Here is a 24,567-nt window from a genome sequence, read left to right as displayed (position 1 = left end):
TGAGTGACTGACAGCGCGTTCCTCTCCTCAGCCCTCGGACATGGAGGTGGAGTCTCAGACGCACCTGTACGGCCACACGGCGGAGGTGACGGCGCTGTTCGTCTGCAAGCCTTACAGCATCCTCATCAGCGTCAGCCGCGACGGGACCTGCATCCTGTGGGACCTCAACAGGTGTGTGCGCGCGCCTCACCTTTACACCTCCCCGATGACAGCCAGCATCACTGTACACCACCCTGATAACACACACACACTCACACACACACATACACACACACACACACACACACACACTCTCTCTCTCTCTCTGTAGGTTGTGTTATGTACAGAGCCTGACTGTGTGTTCTCTCTCTCTCTCTCCCTCCCTCTCTCTCTCTCTCTCTCTCTCTCTCTCTCGCTATCTCTCTCTATCTCTCTGTAGGTTGTGTTATGTCCAGAGCCTGATTGTGTTCTCTCTCTCTCTCTGTCTCTCTGTAGGTTGTGTTATCTCCAGAGCCTGACTGTGTTCTCCCTCTCTCTCTCTCTCTCTCTCTCTCTCTCTCTCTCTCTATGTAGGTTGTGTTATGTACAGAGCCTGACTGTGTTCTCCCTCTCTCTCTCTCTCTCTCTCTCTCTCTCTCTCTCTCTGTAGGTTGTGTTATCTCCAGAGCCTGACTGTGTTCTCCCTCTCTCTCTGTAGGTTGTGTTATCTCCAGAGCCTGACTGTGTTCTCCCTCTCTCTCTCTCTCTCTCTCTCTCTCTCTCTGTAGGTTGTGTTATCTCCAGAGCCTGACTGTGTTCTCCCTCTCTCTCTCTCTCTCTCTCTCTCTCTCTCTGTAGGTTGTGTTATGTCCAGAGCCTGACTGGGCACAAGAGTCCTGTTACCGCCGTGTCTGCCAGTGAAACCACGGGAGACATCGCCACTGTGTGTGACTCAGGTGGGGAAACCACGCAGGTGTACTCGCGCCTCGGGGGAAAACCCCTCATAGTGTTTGCATTCCGGAAAATCATTGAATTGGTCACCCAAACAAAAACAAAAAAACTATACCAGAACCTAAACCATTTCTGTTTAGCCTTAGATTAGTTATTTATCTGAAGCTTTTATCCAAAGCGACTTATAGTTGATTTGACTAAGCAGGGGACAATCCCCCCCTGGAGCAATGTGGGGTTAAGGGCCTTGCTCAAGGGCCCAACGGCTGCATTGATCTTACTGTGGCAACACCGGGGCTTGAACCACCAACATTCCAGGTCCCAGTCAAGCACCTTGGCCTACTATATAGGGACACCTTATAAAATACTATAAAGTAAATACTATATAGTGTTTAACCCATTAGCGCAGGTGGTTAGGCGTCTTGCACAAAGGAGACTTGCACGTGTTTTAGTCTGGAGGGCCAGGAGTCAAACCAGCAACTCCCCTATTGCCAGGAGTCAAACCAGCAACTCCCCTGTTGCCAGGAGACCGCCGTACCTCCTGAACATAGCGGAGACGCCACCCGAGGCTTTCGGAGCGATAACGTGGGAGCGTGTTGTTCTACCTGCGTTACAGTGGGCGGGGGCAGTGACCTGAGACTGTGGACGGTGAACGGCGACCTGATTGGTCACGTCCACTGCAGGGAGATCATCTGCTCGGTGGCCTTCTCCAATCAGCCGGAGGGGGTGTCGGTCAACGTCATCGCCGGGGGTCTGGAGAACGGCGTGGTCAGGTGAGAACGCCCCGCCCCCCCTTTCTACTGCACACCTGGGCACACCTGGGTCAAATACATCTTCTAAATATTACATTGCCAACAGTGTACCAAAATGTAAAAAATTTTATGGCATGAATAAAGTAAGTATAATCGTCCGTAATGTGGAGGGATTTCACGGGCATTTTGAGTGTTATTCATAGTTCAATCAATCATAGTTCAATCAAATGAAACGGTCAAAATGGCGTAACAATATTTTTTTTACCTGATTCCAGTACCGACCCTAAGATTTATGTGACATTTAAGCATTCAGCAGTGCAGATAACCAGGCTAGAACAACCTTATGAGTTAGTAGCTACGTATCTTGTACGCTATACTTATTTATAATGAGAGGAAAGGAAATGATGATATCTGACGTTACACATACAGCGGGTTTTAATCAGTGTTATGTTTATTTTATGGTGTTTGTAACTGTCTTGAATGCCTCCCAGACATGAAGTTCGTAACTGAAAAATAAAGTTTTCTGGATCTGAATACTGAATACATCGTTCTCGTGAATGTTAGAAACGGTGTATTTAAAAAAAACGGGCCGTTAAAACTCACATCGCCTTTGTTCTCTAACAGCATACATTACCTTGAAGGAAAAATGGAATTTTTCGACAGGCGCCCACGGTAGCTAACTTAACCTGCTCCCAACAACGGGAGCTGCATAAATGTACTACTTAGTCATCGAGTTGAATGACGGTTCCTCTTTTTAGTTTTGCGTTTTGCGTAAAAAACGACAGAGAGGCTTTTAAGTGAGGACACGATTCGCCGCCGCCGGTCCTTGGGATGCGACGGGTCCTTTGTTTCCCGCAGATTTAATTAGACGGCGGTAATTAGCGTTTCAAACGCCGCCTGAGTCACGCCGGAGACGGGCGACCTCGTCAACGAGGACCGGGCGGGCGGGGCGCGGCCTGTTCTCACCGGCCAGTGAATTATTAACACTCTCAGTGTTTAAAATAAACAGAAAAGCTGTCCAGTGAAAACGCTGTCCAAGAGACCATCAACCTCTTCCTCTCCATCTCCCCTTTTCTTGCCCACCCTCCCTCGATCTCACTCGCCCTCTCTCCATCTCCTCTCTATTTCTCCCTCTCCCTCTCCTTCTGTTTCTCTTCCCCCCTCCCCCTCTCTCTTGCTCCCTCTATCTCCCTCTATCTCTGTCTCCTCCCTCTATCCCCTCTCCGTTTCTCTATTTCTATCCCCACCTTCCTCTCTTTCTCCATCTCTCCCTCTCTCTTTCTCTCCCATCTCTCCCTGTCTTTCCCCCTCTCTTTCCCTCCCTCTTTGTTTCTTCCTGTCTCTCTCTCTCTCTCAGCCCAAAAATAGACTTGGTCAGCGCGCGAGAGATAATGAGGACTCCATTGTTGTGCGTGGTGTTCTTCCGCTGGCTTCCGTAATGAGAGGGGGAGAGAGGTGTGGCTGTAATTTGTGGTATTTCCTCTGGAAACGCACAGACTGGCACCGGAGTCGTTCCGCAGGGGCGTCGGCATGTGGAGAATGCGTCCGTGTCCGTCTCGTTATTTATTTTGAATTCTCAAACCCCCTGTCCCTCCCGCAGGCTGTGGAGCACGTGGGATCTGAAGCCTGTGAGGGACATCACCTTCCCCAAATCCAACAAGCCCATCGTCAGGTAGGCCTGGTAGCGCTCCCCCCCCCCCCCCCCCTCTGCTGCGACCCCTCGTCTGAGGGACCCCTGTACCCCTCTACCGCACACGCCTTCCTGCGCTAACGAGGCTCACGCGCTGAGGGGCCTGTTAATTACAGCGCGGCCGTGGATATCAGGCGTGTAGAAACGCGTCGATGCATCGTGATCTTAAAGTGGCACGTCGACTGCATCGACGTGAAATGTTAGGGCTGATTACCGTCGATTTAAACGAACAATCTCGATAAGACTTGAATATGGCACTTCATGAAAATAATTGCTTTGTTTTGATTCCACCAATAGGGAGTATGGTTTCCTCAGTTTCAGCAGTTTGTATTCAGTGTATTTTTATGTATACATTTCTGAAACGGATTGAATCATATCAATGGATTGAATCATATCATAATGAAATGGATTGAAGCATCTCAATATAATTGAATATATATTGGGTAGCCTGTAGCGTAGCGTAGTGGTTAAGGTAAATGACTGGGACCCACAAGGTCAGTGGTTCAAATCATGACTGGGACCCACAAGGTCAGTGGTTCAAATCCCAGTGTCGCTACAATGAGATCCGCACAGCCGTTGGGCCCTTGAGCAAGGCCCTTAACCCTGCATTGCTCCAGGGGGGGGGCTGTCTCCTGCTTAGTCTAATGTAATGTATTGAATGGAATTGTGGTGAAATGAGAGATCTGTTAAAATCGTTTGTTAAAAGCCTCGTTGTGCCGTCGGAGACGTGCGTTACTGAGCGTGCGTTCCTCCCCCTGCGTGCGTCTCCGCAGCCTGACGTACTCGTGCGACGGGCACCACCTCTACACGGCGAACAGCGAGGGCACGGTGATGGCGTGGTGCCGGCGGGACCAGCAGCGCATGAAGCTGCCCATGTTCTACTCCTTCCTCAGCAGCTACGCCGCCGGGTGACCCGCCTTTCCGGAAGCTTCCACCAGCCCGGGGGCCCACGCCCCCAGCTACAGCATGAACCAGACGCCCGGGGGGCTGCCCCGCCCCGCCCGGCCCCGCCCGGTCCTGGGCCCCCAAGGGCCGAGAGCCTCCCCTCCATCCTGAGCGATGAGATGAGAAAATACCTTTTTTCTTTTTTTTTGTTTATTTGATTTTGTGTGTGTGTGTGAGAGTGAGAATGGGACTGGGGAAAGGGGTAGGTTTGGCGATTTGTGAAGAGGGGCATCTGGACTGGTTTGGTTTTAACCTTTCGAACTGATACAGGCACCTTTTCTAACCTGATCCGCAAGTCTTCATCCATTCTTTTTCTTTTTTCTTTTTCTTTTTTTTTTTTACATATGTGTTTTTGTTTGTTTGTCTTTTGTTTGTTTTGCCATTGAAATTGGTAGTTTTGTAGTTTTTCTTGTCGCTGGTACTTCCTGTACGACCTTAAGCTGCTATGAACTGACACAGAAGCCACGCCCCCCCCCCCCCGAAGTTTGAAATGGGGAGGGGCTCTTGCACAGGGGGGGGGCGGGGTTTTAGTTTTTTGGCCACACCCCGTTCTCGACATCTCCTCCGCTCCCCCCTGAAAACGGGGGTTCTCCCAATGAGGAGCCGCGTCGTTTCGCCAGACTGAGCCTGCCGATTGGCCGTTCCTCATCGCGTCGCATCACGTGACCGGCGGTGCGCTGGACTACGGTTGCCTTGGAGACCAAACGAGCGGGACGGTTGCCGGCCTCGCGCTGCCATTTTGTGCCGCTCAACCGTCAGTCGCCGCGCCGTTCATTATTAATGATGGACACAAGCTGTCTGCCCCACCCCCCTGTCGTTTCTCTGTGTTCTCTGACCCTGTCCTCCCCCGCGGTGCCTGGCGTGGGGACTCTGCATGGAGGCACTGTTTCGGGGGGAGGAGGGGGGGGCGAGCGAGGTGTCATGCAGTGTATAAATAAGCCTCTCTCTCTCTCCCCTGTGTCTCCACGCCTCTGACCAGCGTCTATTATCATCATCATCATCTTCATCCTCCTTCCCTTTCACACCTCCAGCAGGATGCATTCTCCGGCTTCAGCCAATGAAATGAGGCTGCGGTGTGTTCATGCTTGAAGGGCTGGATTATTCGCAGCGGGGGGTTTACACAGCGCCCCCTGCTGGTGGGTGGTGTTGCGTGTTTTTTCTGGTGAATCAGAGGGTTCCTGGGTCACACACACACACCAAGGCAGGATTACACCTCCAATACTGGCTGGAGGGCTAACAACTCTTTCTTTCTCTCTCCCTTTCCCTCCCGCTCTCTCTCTTTCCCTCTCTCTCCTCCTGCTGATTGACAACACTCCTGTGATTTATCTTATTTATTTTTTCCATAATTTAAAAAATATATGAATTGCCCTTCATGCTGCTACCTACATGCCCATACCTGTATTCCTGTATTAACGTGTCACATCTGCATTCAGTAACACACTTGCTCTGCAAAATGGCAACAAAAAAAATGTTGAAATATAAATTGAAAAAAGTGTATGGAAATCCTTCCCATGTTCCCTTGTCGCAGGGTGATTTGATCACTCAAAGATGACGATAGTGCAGACTGGCAGACTGACTTTTCCGCCACTTGCTATTCTAATCTTCAGGAGTTCTGTTTTCTGCAAGGGTATGGACCAAACAGGCGTGTGTGTGTGTGTTTTGTTTTTCCACTGGGTGGGTGACTGACCCCCCCCCCCCTTTTTTTTTTTTTTTTTTTCCAGAATGTTTTTTCAGAATTTCAGAAGACAGTGTTCTAGAACTTGCGATTATTACATCAGCATTAGAATGTTCAGTTGGGAACATTCCGGTCACGTATTTGTGATCTTAGTTTACCTGTTTGATCAGATCGTTCCCCGCGCAAGATGACGGCGGTCTTTCAGCCGAGAGAAACTATCTGGTCAGAAATCTAGCCGAGGTAACCCTGAGAGAGCCTTCGCTTTGAAAGCAAGTGGCTTGGATTGAATGTATGCTAATCTCTACAGGCAACCTTGTAGTCGCCTAAAGCCAGCTGGGAGGACCCGGTCTATTAATCTGACCCAGGGTACCTTGCCACCCTCAGTGACGCCTGGAAGGCAGCAGCTTTTAGAAATGGTGAACTAATAGTGACAAATTAGCGAGCAGAAAAGAAGAAGTTGTGTACACATGATCTGTGCTTGGCTGAGCTGAACCCACTGGCCCAGCCGGCTGTTAGCGGTCTTGGTGGCGGCTGCCTTCCAGGCGTCACTGGGCGAAGTATCTTGAGCACAAATGTGTCCCTGGCGTGCAAACTGCCACTTCAATGAAGAAAACAAAAACGAAAAAAAAAAAAAGGTTTATAAAATCAAGTTTTAAGCTCCTTTCATGTTGAATTGTGCAACGTGTTCGGCTCGTCAGGATTGGAATGCAATTTGTGAAAAGGTCATGCTGCCTTGGGTCGAAGAGGATGCGTTTTTCCCCCCTGGACAGATAAGGAGCTGAGGGGAACATGGCAGCGATCAGTGCCGCTTCACATTACTTTCCCCTGTCACATGGGTTGGGGGGGGCATAAGTCGAATTAAATGTGTCTTATGTTGTAACAGGACTCATTTCTGTGAAAGGGAAGCATTGATTTTTTGTTTTGTTGTATTTTTATTTTTTTTTGTTGTGCCTGTTACAGTTGTGATATTTCAGTTAATTTGTTTCACCGATTTGAACATGCACGCACGCACGCACACACGCATACACACATACCGAAACACTATTTGATTACTATAGCTATGTTACTTAAAGACTGGCACCTTTTCACAGTGTGTTCATACTGTATATTGCGTTTTACTGAGAGAATCTTTGTGATGTTTACATGATGTTTGAGTCTTCTCTGCCAATTTTTCACACGGTCTGAGGGACCATTTCCATCCTTTTGAGTATGTGTATATAGTTCCTTTTTTTCCATTTCTTCCTGAGACGGATCACACTTTTCCTCACCCGTGTCTGTGGTTTTCTACGGTGGTCTTTTGTACGGGCAGAGTGGTGTAGTTGTGTAGAAATCGCACAACGGGGAGAAAGCGTGTTGAGGAAAAACTAAAAGACAGGAAAAAAAAATGTGTGGGCATGAGTTGTGTTGGAAATTGTACAATGTTTTTATTTTATGTTGAATTCAGTTCGGTGTTATTTAAAAACGAAATCAGTATATTTTTAAGTTAATTTTGGCAACAGTCCATAATTTCATTATAAATGAATGTCTTTTTTTTGTTTCGTTTTTTGTTTCCCCCTCCCAAAAGAAAAGGGGGATTGGATCGGGATGGGAGGGCATATTTTTTGTACCTATGTATGTACAAACCAAGTGATGCGTATATAAATATATAAATACAAATATTTATGAAACAATGAGATGACGTGTGTCTCCTTGCCACTTTGTTTCCCAAACTGTGAGGACTGGGGTGGTGGGGCATTCAGTACTTTTCACTTTCCCAGCAAGGTCATTGCACTTTAACTGTTCTTGGCGCTATACTAGGCATATGACTACAGCCAGCAAGCATATTGTCAATCTCCAAAAACGCACAACATTGTTTTATATATAAAACTGAAGATGTTGAAAGTGGAGACCTCTTGCACTCAAATGGAAATATATTCTCCTAGACGGTGTTAGGGTTTTTCCGCTAAATTGAACTGCATAAAAATAAAAAAATAAAATGTGTTCTGTTGATGAGACGAGGTAATTCCCTGGATCGTGATCGTGGGAGGAGCCCCCTCGCGCACTGCTGACGCAGAAACTCGACGTTTCCGAGGTAAGGCAGAGATTGTAGGAATTCCTGGATGAAAGTGCCATTTCGCATCACTCCGCTGTTACTTCGGCAAGCCTACTGGCTTGGCGGTCCAATATAGTTACAGTGTAGAGAAAGCCTTTCCCGAGAGGCTGGGTTGGGTTGTGAACCGGAAAGTCGAAGATGCACTAATTGGCTGACTATAGTCTGCTACTAATTTAATTGTTGCAATCCTCTCTATACGCGTTCTTGCCTATTGGCCTAATATGTTGTCATATGTTGCGCGCGCGTCTGTCACATCGCCCTACAATATGGCTGCGACGAAAATGGAGCAGTCAGAAACAGACAAAAATATCGTTCACGGGGACAGTCGTGTCAATTACGAGCTCATTTTGTTCCTTTCTAAATCACCGCTGCTTTCTGAAGTTGGTTCCAACCCTCGACAGACCAATTGTATCGTTTCGTATTCAAAATAGCACCCGCATATCAAAGGAGCTATCCGATATTCCGTTAAATCGACTGTTTTCGTTTTGATTATCTTTAAATTTTCTTCCGCCAGTTGAAATCTTTTCACACTGACACCGTGTCTGGTTGCCATGGAAATCACAAACGAGATGATCTAGCCTACCCCCCGTTCAATTTGTTTCGGCAACATTCATTTCAGGATGATAAAATGTGTTTTGCTTTGTTGCTGAGCAAAATATGCTGCTTGAGAGGTGTATAACATGTGGAGCTAAATATTTACTATTTCTCTTGGTCGAAAGCGCTGTGTGTTGCAATTCTGTTAGAACCAGATAGGCCTACGATATCATACACCTAGTTTTTGTCACATTTTTTTGGAGGCTATAACCGCCAAGTGATAAAAATGATTGGAGGGCACACTCCCTGATTCGTGGAAAGGAAACGACTGCGCCCCGAAAAGGTAATCTTGCAGCACACCAACGTACCTTTGCCCGTTTCCTCTTTCACTGAAATTCATTCTTCAAGACGGAATAACTGGGAGACCCGGTGATGTAAACGGTGATGTAAAATTAAGCAGGGAAGCCTCGCTCCCATGAGCTCTTTGCGGCAACGAGTGTCGAGCAGCTAGTCGACTGAAGCAAAAAAAAAAAAAAAAGCAACCCAAAAAAATGCGGTGGATGCCATTTTCGCGATTGTGTAGAAGGGAGAGGGGTGGGGGGGGAATTAGCCATGCGGTTCACACTTGAGATTACGGATTAAAAACTAAAAATGTTTGGGGAAAGCGCCGCGCGAACGCGTTCCAGCTCGCGGACGGCGCGCGCATGCATCGTCAGCGTACGTTGACGAGCGCATCGCCCTTTTCCCGAGGTGTGGAATACATCCTGACACCCCCTCCGCGTCCTATATTCTAATCGTCCTATAGAGGTCTTCCCCAACTGCATTTATCATAATATCGCCGAATCTTAGCAGTGCAGGTCGAGGGTGGTTTTGTGCGGTTTTCAGAGGGTCGCAAAAATCCAAAAGGAATCGCTGCGTGAACGCATAGGGGGCATAGGGAACGGTTATGGCATGAGGTTGAAGCGTCTACATATGTTGTCATTCAACCTGCTTACGCAGCGACGGCGGTGAATCGGTCCGGGGTTTTCCTCTGTTTTTAGTTGGAAGTGACTTTCCACCTCGAATTCTTTCTTTTTCTTCTTTTTTTTTTTTTTTTTTACAGCGGAATTGGCCCCCCTTTGCCTGATACTGGCTTTTCAGAGGCGCACTTCAAGTAGGTATAGTGACATTTTGAACGTTCATGTTTGTTCCTGTGTCGTTTTTCACGCTATTGTAAAAACGTTCATGCATACGATTATTGCTAACTGCATGGAACACGGCTGCCGTGTAGCCACACAGATGAATATGAGAAATATATAAATGATTTAGCGGGGTAAAACTCCGGAACGGCAGTTGCTGACACGCAGGGGGCTACAGTTATTCGAGACAATGGAGGAATGGCAAATTACGGAGCTGTTTATCGCGTTAAATTATAACTACCAGTTTATAATATCATGGTTTATCTGGATAACACTGGACTGCGTGTTGATTTTACAAGCGATGTTTGACCCACATAATTACAGTTCATTCCGCTAGACGACTGTCAGCGAATTTTAATGTTTGATCCTTTCCGTGAGGATTGATGACAGCGTTATAAAAATCCATTGGGCGGTAGACTGTAGCCTACAAAATTATTTTCCCCCAGTGCTATCGGGAACAAAACGTATTGGGAGGCATCGATATAGGCAATAAAATACTTTTTATAATAATAATAATTCAGATATCGTGCTCTGGGCGCACCCTGTTTTGGCATTGAATCCCCCCTCTGTACATATTTACTGTATACAGTCCACCCCTTCGTTAGAAATTCTGGTTGTAGATTCGCATCCGCCTTCCTGACCGGGTGATGTACTGCTTGACTGAAACAGCGCGTAGGCTATATGCACGTATAATGAATGGGCTTCTTTTTGGAGTAGGATTGATGGAATGGTCATTAAAAAAATCGCAGATCCGATAAAAGTGCGCATAGTGAGGTTTATCATACTGACGTTAAGCGATGATATAGTTAAAATGAACGGCTATCAGCTGATTTACCGTCTCCCAGATTGCACTAGAGCGTCGAATTAACTTTCCCCCCTTCCCCCCTAGTCCTTCATGCGCGTAGGGGATATACATTGATCGGATTCGATAGCCGTTCCTGTTATCGATCCAATCTGAACATGGCCACGCGGTTAAACCTGCCGGTTAGACTCCATTAGACTTGAAAAATCTGGTTTTGTGATCTTGCTTTTAAGGTGCCAACACGACTTCAAGGAAGAACGTCCGGCAAATTTTTTAATCCTAAGAAAAGTAGTATGAATTACAGAGCTAGGCTGTTGTTAATACGGTCTCAGTCATGTGTAGCTAAGGTGGGAAATTGGTTCCAGGGGGACGAGCGCCTCCTACAGACCGACCCATATTGCTGCAAGTGGGACATTAATTTAGTTTGGACACAGCCTATATAAAATCGCCTAACTTAGCTGCTTCTGTGACTTCAAAGCTACAGTCAGTAATTGATGCTAACTGAAGGCTTTTAAGCACATCCCTGCTGGATGACCAGGTCGCAATGCCGTTTAAAAACATAGCTTGAGCTGGAAATTGCATTAGTGCGCGTGGCCAAGTCGCGCACTGTAGCAGTGGACACCCTGTGCTGCGATATGGCTTTGGAAGCATCTTTAGGTTATAAACACGGAGGATGGAAAGACGGCAGGAGGTTCTGGGTCGGCTAAAGAATCTGCGATGCGTTCCGTTGAATTGGAAGTTTCTGGATTCAGAATGTGTGAAAATTCCGAGATTTGTAATTGGAGAACCGTCGGAATTGCAAATAATTTCCAAGATGATTTTCTGATACATTCAGATGTGTTTTTGTATGTGGTATAATAAATAAAACAGAGTGGGTGGGGGGAGGGACTCGAGACAATGCCGAGTAGAGGACGTGTTGATCTCTTTCCAGCTGCTGGGGGGGTCAGCGTTGTAGCAGTGTTTCCTCAATATATACGCGCGATTGAAATAAACAGGGTACAGTCAGCCACCAAATTGGGAGAAATATAAGAAACACATTTTATATGAAACATTTTGTTTATTATACTGGTGTTTATGGGAAATTTTGACAGCTGTTTATGGAAACAAATATATATTCTCTGCACTTACTGTCATGCAAGCCTTGTTTTTAAAGTTTACCCTGCAAAATATCTGGATTTTAAACTGATTTTTGAGAGTCTTGAGAGTGGGCGAAATTCTATTTCAATAAATGGACAATATCTCAACTGGAATCTATGTAAATTCATTAGTAATTTTATGTAGATATATTACAAAATGTATCAATTATTTCAGCTGTTTTTTATGCAAATGGATGCACATATTATACACTTGCTGGATGGATAATGTGGATTAAATAAGCAGATGGAATATTTAACCTAAATTTAGCATTTAGATAAATTAACAAAAATACATTAATCCCGTTTTTTAAATCCAATTATATTTTGAGTGAACACACTGATGCCTGTTTGAAATGCGACTCATTTTCAGGATGGATATGACATTCCTATATATTCACCCTCAACAATTTCTTAATTTCAGGTACTCTATTATGTGAAGAATACACTGGATATTTGGCTAGTTTCACTTTAGGTTCTGAGCGTTAGTTTAGGACATTTTGTGCCTGTAGGGTTGTCGACCTACTTCAAGAATGTCGCATTTTGCTTTCGGCAACATAAAGCGCTTGCTATCGTGAAAAATCCCATGTTATCATGACTTGCAAATCATCAGCACAATCCTCTCGCCTTTAAAGGTACAGTCGAACATCTGCCGCAAGACCTCAGTCACTTACAAATTATATGTCATGAGATGAAACGTAATGAAAATAATTATTAAATTTTACAGCACTATGAGCCTGACCAGGCTGCTCATAACCTTACAGCACTATGAGCCTGACCAGGCTGCTCATAACCTTACAGCACTATGAGCCTGACCAGGCTGCTCATAACCTGACTGCACTATGAGCCTGACCAGGCTGCTCATAACCTTACAGCACTATGAGCCTGACCAGGCTGCTCATAACCTTACAGCACTATGAGCCTGAACAGGCTGCTCATAACCTTACAGCACTATGAGCCTGACCAGGCTGCTCATAACCTTACAGCACTATGAGCCTGACCAGGCTGCTCATAACCTTACAGCACTATGAGCCTGACCAGGCTGCTCATAACCTTACAGCCCTGTGGGCCTGACCAGGCTGCTCATAACCTTACAGCCCTGTGGGCCTGACCAGGCTGCTCATAACCTTACAGCACTATGAGCCTGACCAGGCTGCTCATAACCTTACAGCACTATGAGCCTGACCAGGCTGCTCATAACCTTACAGCACTATGAGCCTGACCAGGCTGCTCATAACCTTACAGCACTATGAGCCTGACCAGGCTGCTCATAACCTTACAGCCCTGTGGGCCTGACCAGGCTGCTCATAACCTTACAGCACTATGAGCCTGACCAGGCTGCTCATAACCTTACAGCACTATGAGCCTGACCAGGCTGCTCATAACCTTACAGCACTATGAGCCTGACCAGGCTGCTCTTAACCTTACAGCACTATGAGCCTGACCAGGCTGCTCATAACCTTACAGCACTATGAGCCTGACCAGGCTGCTCATAACCTTACAGCACTATGAGCCTGACCAGGCTGCTCATAACCTTACAGCCCTGTGGGCCTGACCAGGCTGCTCATAACCTTACAGCCCTGTGGGCCTGACCAGGCTGCTCATAACCTTACAGCACTATGAGCCTGACCAGGCTGCTCATAACCTTACAGCACTATGAGCCTGACCAGGCTGCTCATAACCTTAAATTGAGACTGACACAAAGATAAGTCTGCATATGAGAATGTGTCATGAAAGTGACTGTGTGTTCTCCTGAAGAGTCAAAATGTTCTCTGAATGGAGATGGTGGTATACACTCAGTGATCACTTTATTAGGCAGACCTGTACACCAGCTTGTTAATGCAAATATTTAATCAGCCAATCATGCGACAGCAACTAAATGCATAAAAGCCTGTAGATCCGGTCAAGTGGTTCGGCTGTTTTTCAGACCAAATGTCAGAATTCGGAAGGAAATACTTTGACCATGGAATAATTATTGGTGCCAGACAGGGTGGTTTGAATATCTCAGAAACTGCTGATCTCCTGGGATTTTCACGCACAACAGTCTCTGGAGTTGGCAGAGAATGATGCGAAAAACAAAAAACATCCAGTGAGCAGCAAGTCTGCAGACAGAAATGCCTTGTTAATGAGAGAGGTCAGAGGAGAAGGGCCAGCCTGGTCAAAGCTGACAGGAAGGTGACGGTAACACAAATAACCAGACATTACAACAGTGGTATGCAGAAGAGCATCTCTGAACACACAACACATCAAACAGCCAATCAAGTTGCGGGACACACTCCAGTTCTCTCTGGAGAACCTCCAGGAGGAGCTAAATAGAATCTTCAGATGGAACTCTGAAGTTCTGTGAGATAGGCAATCGATGGTGAATGGCAGGATATGCACATAATGATTGATCGATCGATCGATTGATCGATGGGCTTTGTTCCTGTGTGGTGCTGAGAGGCCTGATAAGCAGTAGAAATTATGTTGGGGGGGGGGGGGGGGGGGGGGGGGGGGGGGGGGGGGGAACTGGCACGGAGGCTCAAGCCAAACGGAGAGCAGGCGAGCGATTTGTCTTTGCGCGAGGTGGGGTGCTGTCTGTGTACTGTTGTGTGGCGGGACGTGCAGAATATTCGGCTCGTGCCCGAAACAGATGGAGCAAACGGTCGTAGACTGGAGCTCCTGGCGCCCGCGTCTTTCTGAGAGGAACCGAAACCCACGGGAGATATTTAGGGAAACATTCACACCGATTATTTATACTAGTCATTTACACCGGGGATCATCAAATCACGGTCCTCGAGGGCCAAGAACTGCTGGTTTTCCACCCTCCCTTTACCTGGGAGTCAGGTGTGATCACCCTCCCTTTACCTGGGAGTCAGGTATGATCACCCTCCCTTTACCTGGGAGTCAGGTGTGTTTCACCCTCCCTTTACCTGGGAGTCAAGTGTGTTCACCCTCCCTTTACCTGGGAGTCAGGTGTGTCCACCCTCCCTTTACCTGGGAGTCAGGTGTGTTTCACCCTCCCTTTACCTGGGAGTCAGGTATGATCACCCTCCCTTTACCTGGGAGTCAGGTGTGTTCACCCTTCCTTTACCTGGGGTCAGGTGTGAAGAGAGTCTGACCAATCAGTAGTACTAATTGTTCTGCTAATTACCTGGGAGGAGAAGACAACCAGGGCCAGATTTTGGATTTGAGGTCCAGATTTGATGATCACTGATTTATACCAATAATTTATACAGAGAATGAACACATCCTTCATGTGAGCAAACATTTTAGGCATCTCCACATATACTGACGGAAGCTTTTTTTTTTTACTTTCTGAAACCTTCAAATTCATTTCAATCTTTTTCTCCTCCCGGAGAGTAGCTGTCGGTGCCCCTTATCAAGTGATTTCTTCTTTAAATACAATGGCAATCACCACACAACTTATTTAAGAAAGCTCAAGGTTAATCAACCTTCTGGCTCGCAGGCAAGAGTAACCATGGCAACAGGGGTCAAGCCGCCACCGTGAATGGGAATAAAAACGGGGGGGGGGAAAAAAACAGTATAAATTCGGCTCCCGCCTCGTGTCAATTAGCGGAGGGTTATCGCCCGGCTGTCAGGTCCGTTACGCCGGACTGGAATGGCCGCTGGGCGACGACCCTGCACGCTGTGTGTGTGTGTGTGTGTGTGTGTGTGTGTGTGTGTGTGTGTGCGGTACGCCCTCTGCGTTTTCTATGTCCTGGACACACGGCGGCCATCTTCCTGCCTGTGGGGCCTGGGGCCGTCGGCACGGCGACTCACGTTGCTCGGCTCCCGCTGCGTGATTGACAGATGAGGGCGGGGTCACATGTCGACAGGTCTTCTGTGCACAGCAGCTGCATTTGCGCATTTTCGTTCTTTCAGGAAGAAGAAATTTCCCAAATGTGTCCTGAGAGCTACAATACTGTTACTCCTTTGGGTAGAAATAAGTACCTTTTACAATTGTATGTACCTATAGGGTAGCTCTCCAGCGACATGCTCCTGTACCTTTTCCAGCACTTTTCGTACCTTTATTTCGGAGAGCGTACCTCAGGCGGGTCAGGTTTATCGGACCAAGCATGACCCCTCTCTAAGGAAACGCTTGGCGTCGAGTTAACGTGGTTTAAAATGTCAAACTAAGCCCTGGGTTGTCGGTGTTTAGCAGGTGCGTGTCTCATGTGCGTGTTCTTGGCCCTTCTGTGGTTGTGATGCACCGTCTTACAATCATGCATCACTTGTGCCTGAGGATGTACAGTATACTACAGCAATATGTAATACTGACATCGTCTGTGTGTGGTAGGCCTGTGTTGTATATCACATGATGTGCATCCTCCTCTGAGAATCTATCAAAATATATATTTGACAGCATACTTTCTAAACTCAGCATACTTTCTAAACAACGGCTTGTCGATGGTCTGACACCTTAATATATGAAATTCAATTTTAAAAGTCGAACTTATGTAACGTGCACACGCCGTTGAAGTCCTGTGACAAATACTGCTTGGGTCCCCTCTGTCAGCTGATGTGATATTCGGACCAGATATCCGTACAAGTCCCCAAACTTACCCGCTGCCTGTGGTGCAGATTGCTGATGTGTGGGAGTGTTCTGCCTGCTCGTGGGTGTCAGAAAGCAGGTGAGAACTTCCATGAGACTCCTGGTCCGTTTCCAGGAGAAGTGGGATCTCTGGATCACGTGTTAAAAATGCTTCATGTCGCTTTCGATGAGTGTGGGTTCAGTGGTAACACCGGCTGACGGTGTACGCTAATCGGCTGTGTGTGTTTAGCAGTCTCACCTAATGATGGTGTATGCTAATCGGCTGTGTGTGTTTAGCAGTCTCACCTAATGATGGTGTATGCTAATCGGCTGAGTGTGTGTTTGGCAGTCTCACCTAATGATGGTGTATGCTAATCGGCTGAGTGTGTGTTTGGCAGTGACACCGGATGACGGTGTACGCTAATCGGCTAAGTGTGTGTTTTGTAGTCAGACCAGATGATGGTGTACGCTAATTGGATGAGTGTGTGTTTAGCAGTCTCACCTAATGATGGTGTATGCTAATCGGCTGAGTGTGTGTTTGGCAGTGACACCGGATGACGGTGTACGCTAATCGGCTAAGTGTGTGTTTTGTAGTCAGACCAGATGATGCTGTATGCTAATTGGATGAGTGTGTGTTTGGCAGTGACACCGGATGATGGCGTACGCTAATCGGCTAAGTGTGTGTTTTGTAGTCAGACCAGATGATGGTGTACGCTAATTGGATGAGTGTGTGTTTTGCAGTCACACCGGATGATGGCGTAAGCTAATCGGCTGAGTGTGGGTTTTGCAGTCAGACCTAATGACGGTTTACGCTAATCGGCTGAGTGTGTGTTTTTCCCGCTAATCGGCTAACGTTACTGTTCTGCAGGATACCAGCATGAAGGACGGAATGGCAAATAACAACACAACCAGCATCTCACAGGCCAGGAAGGCTGTGGAGCAACTGAAGATGGAAGCCTGCATGGATAGAATAAAGGTGGGGTACACCTGTGTGCGTGTGTGTGTGTGTGTGTGTGTGTGTGTGTGTGCCTGTGTGTCTATGTGTGTGTGCGCCCTTGTGTGTGTATGTATGTATGTGTGTGCCCATGTGCGTGTGTATAGTATGTGTGGTTCTGTGTGTGTGTATATGTATGTGAATGTGTGTGTGCCCAAGTGCGTGTGTGTATAGTATATGTGGTTCTGTGTGTATGGGTGTGTGTATATGTGTGTGTGTGTGTATATGTGTGTGTGCCCATGTGTGAATGTGTGTGTGCCCATGTGTGTGTGTGTATAGTATGTGTGGTTGTGTGTGTGTGTGTATATGTGTGAATGTGTGTGTGCCCATGTGTGTGTGTGTGTGTGTGTATAGTATGTGTGGTTGTGTGTGTGTGTGTGTGTGTGTGTGAATGTGTGTGTGCCCACGTGCGCGTGTGTATAGTATATGTGGTTCTGCGCGTGTGTGTTTATGTCTGTACGAGGGGACGAAAAAGGATGCGTTTGTGAGTGTGTCTGTGCTCCTGCACACATTCCCCATAGCCCACATCTCACAGCTGTGCTCCCGAGCGTGTCTCTGGATCAGAACTGCCCCCCCCCTCGCTGAAGCCCCCGCCCAGCCGGTTCAGTCCGGTTCCTGACGCGATCCGCCGGTCCTCGCGTCTCCTTCCATCACTCACTCCTCCAGCACTGCCACAGAGAGAGGGAGGGAGAGGGAGAGAGAGAGCGATAGAGAGGGAGAGAGAGGGAGGGGAGAGGGAGGGAGGGACGAGAGAGAGGGAGAGGTGGAGGGAGAGAGAGTAAGGGAGGGAGAGAGAGAGGGGGAGAGAGAGAGAGGGACAGAGAGGGACAGTGAGAATGAGACAGAGAGAGAGAGAGAGAGAGGGGGGAGAGAGAAAGACAGAGAGAGAGGGAGAGAGAGAGTTTTAAGCCACCTTTATTGTGACACTAACACATTGTAACTAAAAATCACAGGGCCATTAAACCAAGCAGACAACACAAAACACAACGAGAGAGAGAGAGAGAAGAAGAGAGAGAGAGAAAGAAAGAGAGAGAGGGACAGAGGGAGAGAGAGAGAAACGCGTTGACGCTAAGCGATGAGATCACCGGGACTCCGCCGTAGACCGATGGCCCGATTAGCGGCTAACGTGCTAAGCGCCGCCCCGCACGACAGTGAGGGGCTGAGGACTGAGCTGGCGTTTTTTTTGGCAGGAGCGACGGCTCCGCTCTTAACAATGAGCTGGAGAGCAGTCTGGGATGGGGGTGTGTCCTGCTTAATTCAGCCTGCCAAAATAAGAGCCCCCCCCCCCCCCCCCTGCCCCCGCCCGGTGACGTTACCCAAACCACCGCCTGCCGCGCGCCTCCCATCGACCCCCTCGCTCAGGATCCAGGAACGGATTCCACCTTCAACGAGCTCACCTTTCGCCAGCCGGCCGTACGGCCGTATTGCCGGTTGGCTGTGTCCTACGCTGTGGTATTGATTTTATTTTCTTCAGTTCGTCATCCTCCGCAGCGAGTCTGAGGCTATCGGGTCGCCCCAGAGGCGGTGCGCTGTGGCTGTTGTAGACGTCGGAAACCGCAAAGCATGATGGGAGCACTTGACGGATGTGGAGATTGAGTAATTGAGTGTTCTCTGTCTAATACAGGGGTGCTGCGGTGATCTTGAACTTGTTGGGAGCTTTGTGTGCCCTTTGTCCGCCAAACGCGCACACACGTGCACACACACACACACACACACATGTATACAGGCACGCGCACACACACACGTGAAGTAGCTCTACAATTAATGGCACCCTTGTTGAAGAAAACACAGATAAATAATCTATATGTTATGTTCAAACATATGGTAAAACAATATATTTTGAAACCATAGGTGTCAAAGTGATTGGCACTCCTAATAATTATTGTGAATAAAAGTAAACAGAGTTAAATTGGCAATACAAGTTTGGGACTAGGAACTAGGAAGCTGAGGACAGTGAAAACAACATCCCTGTTCTGCAATGGCCATCTTAGTCTCCAGTGTCTGTAGATATTTCGTTCATTCCTTTCCATTAACAGACAATTAAGGCCTTGGGAACATGGTGTGTGGACTGCTTAGCCAATCAATGACTTAAATGAACCACTGCTGCTTAAATAACCCAAAAACCAGCAGACACCACAGCCCTCTAGGACTCATGGGAACAGGGGCCTGGGGTTGTGTTTAGGAAGTTTACAGTAATCACATTGTTCCCTCCGGACTGCTCCAGGTCGCCCTGCATTTGTGTAACCGATAAAAGGTGCGACTCCCTCAAAGCCGGTGTGTTACGCGATGTGGCAGGAACCTCGTTTTCCCGCGCGGTGACGTCGTCTAAAGAGTCTTAATTACAGGAGTGATGCGCGCCGAAGTCTCGACAGCTCCTTGGCGGAATATCAGGGGGCCGAGACTCTCAGCGCGGCGTTAGGAAGTTCCTTCTCTCGCTTTTTACTCGTGTTTCATCTGCGTTTGAAAGTGGCTCAGATTCCTGCACTGACGGCATTTGAGGTTTTTTAATGGAGGCCGTCAGTTTTAACAGAGAAAAGCGGCAAAACTGGTGGAGCTGGAAAACACCCAAGTAGTTTACGTATATGACATCACACCTTAATACATGTCACGTATATCACATCGCACCCAAACAAGTTACGTATATGACATTACACCTAAACACGTTACGTATATCACATCACACCCAAACACATGTTTCGTATATGACATTACACCCAATCACGTTGCGTATATGACATCACACCCAAACACGTTATGTATATGACATCATGCCCAAACGCATGGTACATATATGACATCACAGATCCCCCCCCCCCCCCCTCACTTCACTACTGAGTAGAAGTCTTACATTTTCTTAATACAAGTGGATGACGAAAAACATGCTGCATAAAAATATCAAAAAAATATTTTAGCTCATATTAATTGAATGTCCCTTATGCAATGATCTATCTATATATCTATCTATCTATCTAAAGATAAATACTGTATAGGGCTCAGTATATTGTCCTTGTTTGAGGATGCTGAGTCTCAGAAGGTTAACGGTACAATAGGTCATTTCGCACTTCTAACAGTCAAGAGAGGAATTGCAGCAACAAACACCCTCAAACCACCCTCCCTGTTCTCTGTGAACGCGCTGATGTTGAAACGCCATTGGCTGTCGCAATTGGAACCAATTTTCAACCAATGGGCTTGCATTATTGTACAGCTATACGACGTTTTGGTACAGAGTACCGGCCCGTCAACTGCATATTTTGAAACGCGAATTTACGGACTATAAACACAGGCTGAGGGGTCAGTCAACGTGTCAGTGAGCCTTTTCCAATGGTAGGAAGGGATTGTGACAATGTTTTAACTCAAAAAGAGAAGGGGGGGAGGGAACCCGGAAACGAATAAACCAATAACAGAAACGCGTCTCTTCTCCGATTGGCAGGTGTCGAAGGCGGCGGCGGACTTGATGGCGTACTGCGACGCCCACATACGGGAGGACCCCCTCATCGTGCCCGTCCCCGCCTCCGAGAACCCCTTCCGGGAGAAGAAGCTCTTCTGCACCATCCTCTGAGAGGCTGCCCCGCCCCGCCCCGACCCTCCTGCTCCCCTGCCCCTACCCTGCCTTACCCCCCTCTCACCCCCCACCCCCTCCCCAAAACACCACCAACCTCCCTTTACCAGTCTGAAGCCCCATCGGGTTCTACAGATAGATCAGAGGCCTTGCCTGGCCTTTTAACCAGTCGCCCCCGGCAACGGCAACCGCCAAAGGATTGTCTTAGATCCCCCCCCCTTTTTTCGATTTATTACTGCTTAATTATTATACATAACCTATTTATAGATACAACTATAATATATGCGATGTGTGATATTTAATATTACGATGTGTAATATTACATAAACAGAGGTACGTGTTTATGTTTACGCAGGACAAATTCGCTTTTCCGATCCCCCCCACCCCCCACCCCTCCCCGGTGAAGCCCATGGTGTACATTTTGCAGATGGATCCCTTGGTGTGTGTAAAAAGAGAGAAACAGGAACAGATGTAAAGGCGGAACAGGGTGAAGCTGATTCACATGAAGAGGGTAGCGCTGTAACCGACGCGCATATGGTTAGGAGTCTTCCCTCGCTGAATTCGCTCTGGAAAAAAAAAAAAAAAAAAAAAACAGCTCTGCAGCCATGAAATTCAAATTAGAATTACGTACCAAAAACAACAACAACAAAAAAAAAACCAAATGTGCTAATATATTATCAGTATGTTATCATGCCTTCCTGACAGCACTGGGCACGAACAGCCCCCGGTTGTGCGCAAGGCTTTTTTTTCTCGATTCGTGACTGATTCTCTCTCTCTCTCTCTCTCTCTCTCTCTCTCTCTCTCTCTCTATCTCTCTCTCTCTCTCTCTCTCTCTCTCTCCCTGTCTCTCTCCCTCACTCTCTCCGCGGCGATTTCGCTTGCGATTCCGCGTTGTGCTGTATCAGGGACTTGGGTCCCGGATTTTCTACAGAGTATTTATGTCTCCGCTCTGCGCCACGTTTGACTTATGAGGGGGATCAGCTGCCAACTTGGCAACCGTCCCTTCGGAATCTGCAGAAGTGGCGACCCAGCCAACCATACAGTGCAGTGCGCGTATATTTCTGGGACGAGATGCTGAATACATCCTAAATCTAAAAATACAGCACACGCGAGGACGTTTGTTACCGACGCAGAACGCGTCAGCTTATTTCCCTCAAAACAGCATCTGAAAATTACTGAAGGTCAATTTGGTTTATACTACTTTAAAATAGGCGCAAGGTAGCCCATAGAAAGAGTGACATTAGTCTGAAATATGAAATGACTCGCTTATTACTATTCAGGCCTCCATGTTGAAATTCCTCTGATTTGCCACATACAGTATAGTTATATTTTCCAAAATGTATTGGAGTAAAACCAAGATATAAATAAGTAGTATTGCTTACAATAGAAGTTACAAAATGATGCTCTTCTGTGAATCCGTTCAACCTGCTTCACTTATGTCCAATAATAGCCGACTATGCTAGGACTGGGAGAAATATTCGAGCGATATTTTCCCAAAGCCACACCCCTGTTCTCGCGAGGAGCTGTCGGCCCGTGGTGGAAAATGTTTACCTACTTTAATATACTTTAATATCTGTACTTTAATAAACTTTAGTATTCGTACTTTCATATACTTTCCTACAACTTAAAGCCTTAGAGCCACGTGATGAGTTGTTTGACCGTAGAGATCTCTTGACTGAATGTCTCGAAAGACTATAGTGAATATGCTCAATCTGGTAGACGAAATGTGAAAAATATATTGTTTATTTTCTGTGAGCTTATTGATCCATTTATTTGTGACTCAAAGGGTGTTGTCTGGTAGCAAACTGTAAAAGCAATGTAATTGGCAATTGTATACTTGGGTATCATATTTGTAGTAGGAACTTTATTTGAAAACAAAAATACACAAAAAATACCCTGTTATCTTCTTGTTGATTTACAGGTTTGTTTGTTTGTTTATTTATTTATTTATTTATTTATTTATTTGGTCAAATTTTCAGCTGGTAGAGGACAGTACTGATCGGGAATAACCGCACGTTTTTACACCAGTGTGTTAATAAACTGACGCCAAAGTGAGTTTAGGCCTTGCCAATCAGGTGACCGGATCAGAAAAACTAGCCGCTTAGCCATCACCTCTTTTGAGAATCGCACAGGGGTCTGGCTAACAGTGATACAGCCGAGAAATTGAATTGAAGTTGATAAACAGTACATGGATTTTCCCAGAAATAGCACAGCTGTAGTCGATCAAAAAAAATAAGGGATTTGACCCAGAAATGGCACAGCAGTGGTTGATGAACACTACATGATTTTGCCCCGAAATAGCCCAGCAGTGGTTGATAAAAAGTACAGGATTTTGCCCAGAAATAGCCCAGCAGGGGTTGATAAACACTCGATATGCAGAACTGTGTCTGATATAGCCCAGAATCAGCACACCAGCTGCTGATAAACAGTACACGGTTTGCCCCGTGGTGATGATGGTTGCTGTTCACTTACACTAAAAAGTTTTGCCCAAACTCTTTCTTTTTGTGCTGTCAAACAGATAGAAATGATTTGGCTTATATAGGCTAATATAAAGGAAAGGATGTTATGTTTAAGTGTGGCATAAACGTCAGGCGAACTCCAAAGCACCTGACCCACGAACAGTTTAGAATCATAGGGTTCTATCTGCAGATAGTGTAGTTGAACATACCAGCTTTAAAATGTCTGGGAAATGATCATTATTCATAATTACTAATTGAAGCAGTGCGTCCCAATTTTAAGCTCCGGTGTCTCCCTCCCACGGACATGATTGGGTGAATTGCACAAGAATCTGAATGTACAGAATATCAAGAAACATTTTTTTTTTTTAAAACACTGTTTACCAAACGCGCCCAATTTTATGTTGCCCCCCTTTCTTTTAGGTTTCCTGAGAACGTTTTGGCCAGCGATGCCCCTCAGGTCTGCGATGCCGTTAGAAGGCAGAGAAACGCATGCTAACCCGCTCCTTCGACTGTTCACCGCGAAAGAAACGCTCGATTCGCTGAAGTGTATGTCTGAGTGCCAGGTACTTTGACTAATGGCCTTTGTTCATGTATACTGTAACGTCACAGTATTGACAAAAAAAAGCACAATATTAATGTTTGTTTGGGGTTTTTAGACTAGCTTTTCCAGTTTTTGCAAAAATAAATAATTAAAAAAGAATACACATTTTGCATTGCACTGCAAATTTAACGAAATGCGTAATATTTCTACAGCTTATACAAGACTAATGTCGAACCTGTTTTTGTTTTGATTTGTTTTACAACCGTGAATGTAACGAAGTGCAAAGAATTTTAATCACAAATCAGAAATATATCATGTCCGAATTCATTCCAAATCTTTCTCATTTATTAATATTCATAATTCATAAAATTACTAATATGACAATATCTCGAGAAGGTTTCGCACTAGGGTTAATAAAAACAATCAATAAATATTTTCTGCAATACATTTCTACGATCCTGGTCTTCTAGCCCAAAGAGTTGGTGTTTAGAATAATTACATGAAGCAATTTAGTAGGATGTAATGATAGGTGGTGGCTATGATAATGATTTATGAATTATTCAGCATTGTCTGTGTGAAGGTAACATACAAATATTGGGTTAACATGCCCCCCCCTCCCAACACGTTGATACCTCCCCCCCCCCCATACCCCCCAACCCTTACGTCATGTCTCCAAGTCACCACAAGTCCTCCCTTGCAGACCTCTTAACTCTTTGGTGAGAAATCATGATGGATTACTGCCTGTTACTGATTGGTGTTCTCCGCGTGACACCTTGGGATTCTGAATTCCGATT

General features: G+C 46.5%; 2 protein-coding genes across 3 annotated transcripts in view; both read left to right on the top strand.

Annotated features, from left to right (window-relative positions):
- LOC133114242 (lysosomal-trafficking regulator-like) overlaps nt 1–4,383 on the top strand; it is a 105,174-nt gene extending 100,791 nt beyond the window's left edge. The window contains 5 exon segments of the mRNA XM_061223451.1: nt 32–171; nt 817–914; nt 1,523–1,679; nt 3,259–3,330; nt 4,122–4,383. Coding sequence (XP_061079435.1) covers nt 32–171; nt 817–914; nt 1,523–1,679; nt 3,259–3,330; nt 4,122–4,260 — 606 coding nt within the window. The 3' untranslated portion in view covers nt 4,261–4,383.
- A 3,640-nt stretch (nt 4,384–8,023) lies between these two features.
- LOC133122310 (guanine nucleotide-binding protein G(I)/G(S)/G(O) subunit gamma-4) lies at nt 8,024–20,824 on the top strand. Of its 2 annotated transcripts, none has more exons than XM_061232237.1 (3): nt 8,024–8,039; nt 17,089–17,196; nt 20,645–20,824. In XM_061232237.1, the coding sequence occupies exons 2-3, from the start codon at nt 17,098–17,100 to the stop codon at nt 20,771–20,773; spliced, it is 228 nt and encodes a 75-aa protein (XP_061088221.1). In that variant the 5' UTR covers nt 8,024–8,039; nt 17,089–17,097; the 3' UTR covers nt 20,774–20,824. The 2 variants fall into 2 exon arrangements, with proteins under 2 accessions (XP_061088221.1, XP_061088220.1); XM_061232236.1 differs by lacking the exon at nt 8,024–8,039 and adding an exon at nt 9,379–9,747.
- The last annotated feature ends 3,743 nt before the right edge of the window (nt 20,825–24,567 follow it).

Source organism: Conger conger, chromosome 2 (assembly GCF_963514075.1).
Source record: "Conger conger chromosome 2, fConCon1.1, whole genome shotgun sequence".
Lineage (NCBI taxonomy): Eukaryota > Metazoa > Chordata > Actinopteri > Anguilliformes > Congridae > Conger > Conger conger.
The sequence above is the reverse complement of the archived record's forward strand: the minus strand, read 5'-3'. Positions and strand labels throughout refer to the sequence as shown.